At 61.2% G+C, this 3,856-nt stretch overlaps 1 protein-coding gene across 1 annotated transcript in view; it reads left to right on the top strand.

The window, feature by feature from the left end:
- Positions 1 to 1,687, top strand: part of Tmem132c (transmembrane protein 132C) — an 8,264-nt gene extending 6,577 nt beyond the window's left edge. The window contains exon 5 of the mRNA XM_013023165.1: positions 424 to 1,687. Within this exon, the coding sequence (XP_012878619.1) occupies positions 424 to 1,611 (1,188 nt within the window). The 3' untranslated portion in view covers positions 1,612 to 1,687. The remainder of the gene's footprint in view (positions 1 to 423) is intronic.
- The last annotated feature ends 2,169 nt before the right edge of the window (positions 1,688 to 3,856 follow it).

Genomic DNA, 3,856 nt, shown 5'->3' with positions numbered 1-3,856 from the left:
CGGATGGGGAGGGGGGGATTGGGACGGGGCCGGGGTGGGGCCGGGGCGTGCCCATGCCCGGTCTCTGAGCCACCCTCTCACACCACCCTCCCCACCCCTCCGCCCCGAGCTGAGCCTGAGACGAGGATTCAGTGCATGGCTTTATCGGGTGTCCAGTGCGGGCAGGCACTCCACTCCCGGGAACAGCTAGACACAGGCGCCCGAACACGGGACGCGGAGACCTGCACTCCGCGCTGCACTCCGCGCCAGGCTCCGTGCCGGACTCGCTCCTTTGGAGCGATGCTCTGCTCTCCTAGCGAGGATGGTCGGGCAGTCGGCAGTGAGTTCTCTGACCTTGACAAGGTCGCCGGCCTCCAGGTGTGGACTTCGGCCCCTGCCCCTGCCTGGCAAAGGCCGCGCCCTCTGACCGCCCTCTCCCCGCAGGAGGCCGTGGTCAGCACGTGGCTGCGGTTCAGTGACGGCTCTGTGACCCCCCTGGACATCTACGACGCCAGGGACTTCTCGCTGGCCGCCACCTCCCTGGACGAGGCGGTGGTATCGTCCGCGCGGCCCCGCGCCCCGGGCCAGCCCTCGGTGCTGGCCGAGGGGGAGGGCCAGGGCCCCCTGCTGCGCCTGGACCTAAGCATCGCCGAGGCCTGCCAGAAGTCCAAGCGCAGGAGCGCGCTGGCCGCGGGCGTCGGCCATGTCGCCGTCAAGTTTGGACAGCACGACGCCGACGCAGGGCCGCGCGGCCAGCCCGAGGACGGGGACCTGGAGAACCACGCCAGTGACCGCCGGCCCAAGGGGCCGGACCCAGAGCGCCCGGGCCCGGACGGACGCCCGCAGGATGGCGTCCCCGCGGAGCGGGACGAGGGGGCGCCGCGGGGGGCCCGCGCCACGGCCAGGCCCGCGCCCGACAGCAAGGTGGGCAGGAGCGGACGGACGGACGGGGGGCGGCCGTCGGGGGAGGCCCAGCTCCACCACATCCCCATCGACTTCACCAACTTCCCTGCCCTGGTGGGCCTGCCCAAGGCGGGCGGCGGGCTGCAGCAGAGCAACCCCGGGCCCGGCGCCCGGGGCCCCAGTGACCTGGAGATCGGCATGTACGCGCTGCTGGGCGTCTTCTGCCTGGCCATCCTGGTGTTCCTCATCAACTGCGCCACCTTCGCGCTCAAGTACCGGCACAAGCAGGTGCCCCTGGAGGGCCGGGCGTCCGTGACACACGCGCACGACTGGGTGTGGCTGGGCACAGAGGCCGAGCTCCTGGAGAGCGTGGGTACTGGGCCGCCCCGCCCGGACGAGTGCACCACCGCCGTGGACCGAGGGCTGGGCGGCTGGGAGGAGAGGGACCGTCTGCTTCTCAACGGGGGCACCCAGGTGTCCGCGCAGGCCCAGGTGCCGCGGCCCAGCGGCCCCGGGGGGACGCCGGCCAAGGAGGCCAGGCCCGAGCCGCTGCACTCGCCCACCGCCAAGCGGAAGAAGGTGAAGTTCGCCACCTTCTCCACCACCCCACCCGAGGACGGCTGCTCCCCAGTGAACCCCATCCTCGGGGGCAGCGAGGACATCAAGTGGGTGTGCCCAGATCTGGCCGCAGCTGCGCCCAAGGAGCTCAGAAACTACCTGGGGAAATAACGCCCAGGACCACCTGGTCCTCCCAGGGAGGACGAGGCTGTGAGCTGGGCAGAGGGCAGAGGGAGCGGCCGTGGGGCTGGGCCGCAGCAGCCGCAGCAGCAGCAGCAGCAGTGCTGGAAGGGTGGAGGCCGGGCAGGGACACTTTTGCACCGAGGGGCGTCCTTTTTTAGCGGTAGATGAAGGTGAAGTTTTGGAATTCAGGTTCCCTGGTGCCAGGCGGAGGAGCTGGGCGCTCGGAACCGAAGCACACAGATACGCGAAGCTTATTTTATCGGTCGGAATACAACACAGACAAACTACCAAAAATTATTTGTTAAAAAATGCAAAAAGACAAATAAAAACAGACAAACGATATCCTGTTCATATTTCTAATTTTTAAAAAGCAAAACATAGAAATAGGGCGTGCTAAGAGAGCTTGTCCATTTGACCTCTCCATCCCATCTTCTGGAGTCAGCCTGGGAACTTCAGCCTAGGGAGGGAGACTGTTTCCAGGCAGGGCCTCACCGTGTAGCTCAGGCTAGCCTTGAACTTTTAGTCCTCTGTGTGTTGGCATTACAGGCATGAGCTACCACAGCTGGCCGGAAGAGTCTTTGCTGAATATTGGTTATGTCCTGCGATAGAAGCAAGGATTTTTACATTTTAATTGAACAAGCACATCTCTTTTCCATTCTTCTTTGTACGTGTGTGTGTGACCTTCCATTTGATTAACATTTAATGCTTATTGCTTAGAATCAAGCGGCTTATTTTGCTTAAATGAAATATATATTCCTGTTCTTTAGATGATGTTTTAGAAATAATGCCAGCCAACCCATTATTTAAACTATGACTTTATAGCTTATCTCCTTATCTCCCACCATGGATGGTATTTGCTGGTGGTTGTTATTATTACAGTTTCAGGAAGTGATCGTTGCCCTCTGAGAGAGGTGGGGTTAGTGAGGACCCCTCCCCCACACCACAGGGCCAGGGTCAGAACCCGGCCATTGGTCAAGGCTGCCTAAAGCTGACCGTGCAGGGCTCCATTCCTGTGGGGCCGGGGGAAACTCCTGCTCGAGGAGAACCCAGTCAAACCCAAGAGACAGTGACCATGAGTGATCAGGACAGCCTGGCCTGGTGAGTGGACCACAAGGCAGAACTAGCTTGGCGCTCTGCCTGCTTTTCAACTCTCTGAGCTGGGCAGAGGATCCCGGTGGAAAATTGGAGGATAAAAATCTGTGTTAGGCAGGGCGCCAATGGCTCACCCCTGTCATCCTAGCTACTCAAGAGACTGACATCTGAGGATCACGGTTCAAAGCCAGCCTGGGCAGTAAAGTCCACAAGACTCTTATCTCCAATTAACCACCAGAAAACTGGAAGTGGCACTGTGGCTCAAGTGGTAGAGTGCTCGCCTTGAGCTGAAGAGCTGAGGGACAGTGCCCAGGCCCAGAGTTCAAGCCCCACGACTAACCAAAAAAAAAAAATCCATGTTAGCTTGTTCATAGACTGTGGTTTTGAACAGCAGGACTGTGTGGAAACACAACAAAACTCACTCGGCTCAATTTGCACGCTCATGCACGTGGGCATGCATGCGTGTGTGCCTGGGGACGGTGGCCAGGCAGCCCCGTGTGGGGCAGGGGCAGGGGCTCCGTGTTATCCCGGGGCCACGTGCGGCCGCACCACACGCCCCACGTGCTCACAAACACGCAGGATGGTTGTGTGTGTGTGTGTGTGTTCATTACTCAAATCAGTAGATAAAGCACCCTTGGAGCCTCAGAACCCCAGTTTGGAGCTATAAAAATTGTATTTGTAGCTCACGTTACAGATAGAAGATACTGACACCCACAATGCCAAGTGTCACTAAAATGCTTCCGGCGGCTTCACAAGCCCGTGTGTTGGTGTTTCTTAGTGCACTGATCCCTGAGGTCCTGCTGGAGGGAGGACTGTCCTGGATGGCCACGTGGCGCCCATCGGCGTCCGTCAGACCACTGCCTGCCCCCACATGAGCACCGTGACCACGCCTGAGCACGTCTGGGCACGCCTGAGCGAGTGCAGCTGCTGGCTGAGCGGCCGGGGACCCCACTGCGGCCCCGCCCCCGCCTGGGAGCCCCCACCCCAGCTCAGGAGGCTGGCTTCTTCTTGGAGCTGCTGTGCGTCCTTGCTCAGGCTAGGAGAGCGTTGTGGCTAGGAGCTGGTTGGAGGCTGAAAGCGGGGTTTTAGACCTCACCGCCTGCGTCAGCGTCCCGTGTGAGGGGCTCTGGTCCGGCGCTGC

The sequence above is a fragment of the Dipodomys ordii genome, unplaced genomic scaffold, assembly GCF_000151885.1.
Source record: "Dipodomys ordii isolate 6190 unplaced genomic scaffold, Dord_2.0 Scaffold66, whole genome shotgun sequence".
Classification (NCBI taxonomy): Eukaryota; Metazoa; Chordata; class Mammalia; order Rodentia; family Heteromyidae; genus Dipodomys; species Dipodomys ordii.
Note: the sequence above shows the minus strand (reverse complement) of the source record. Positions and strands in the feature narration are given on the sequence as shown.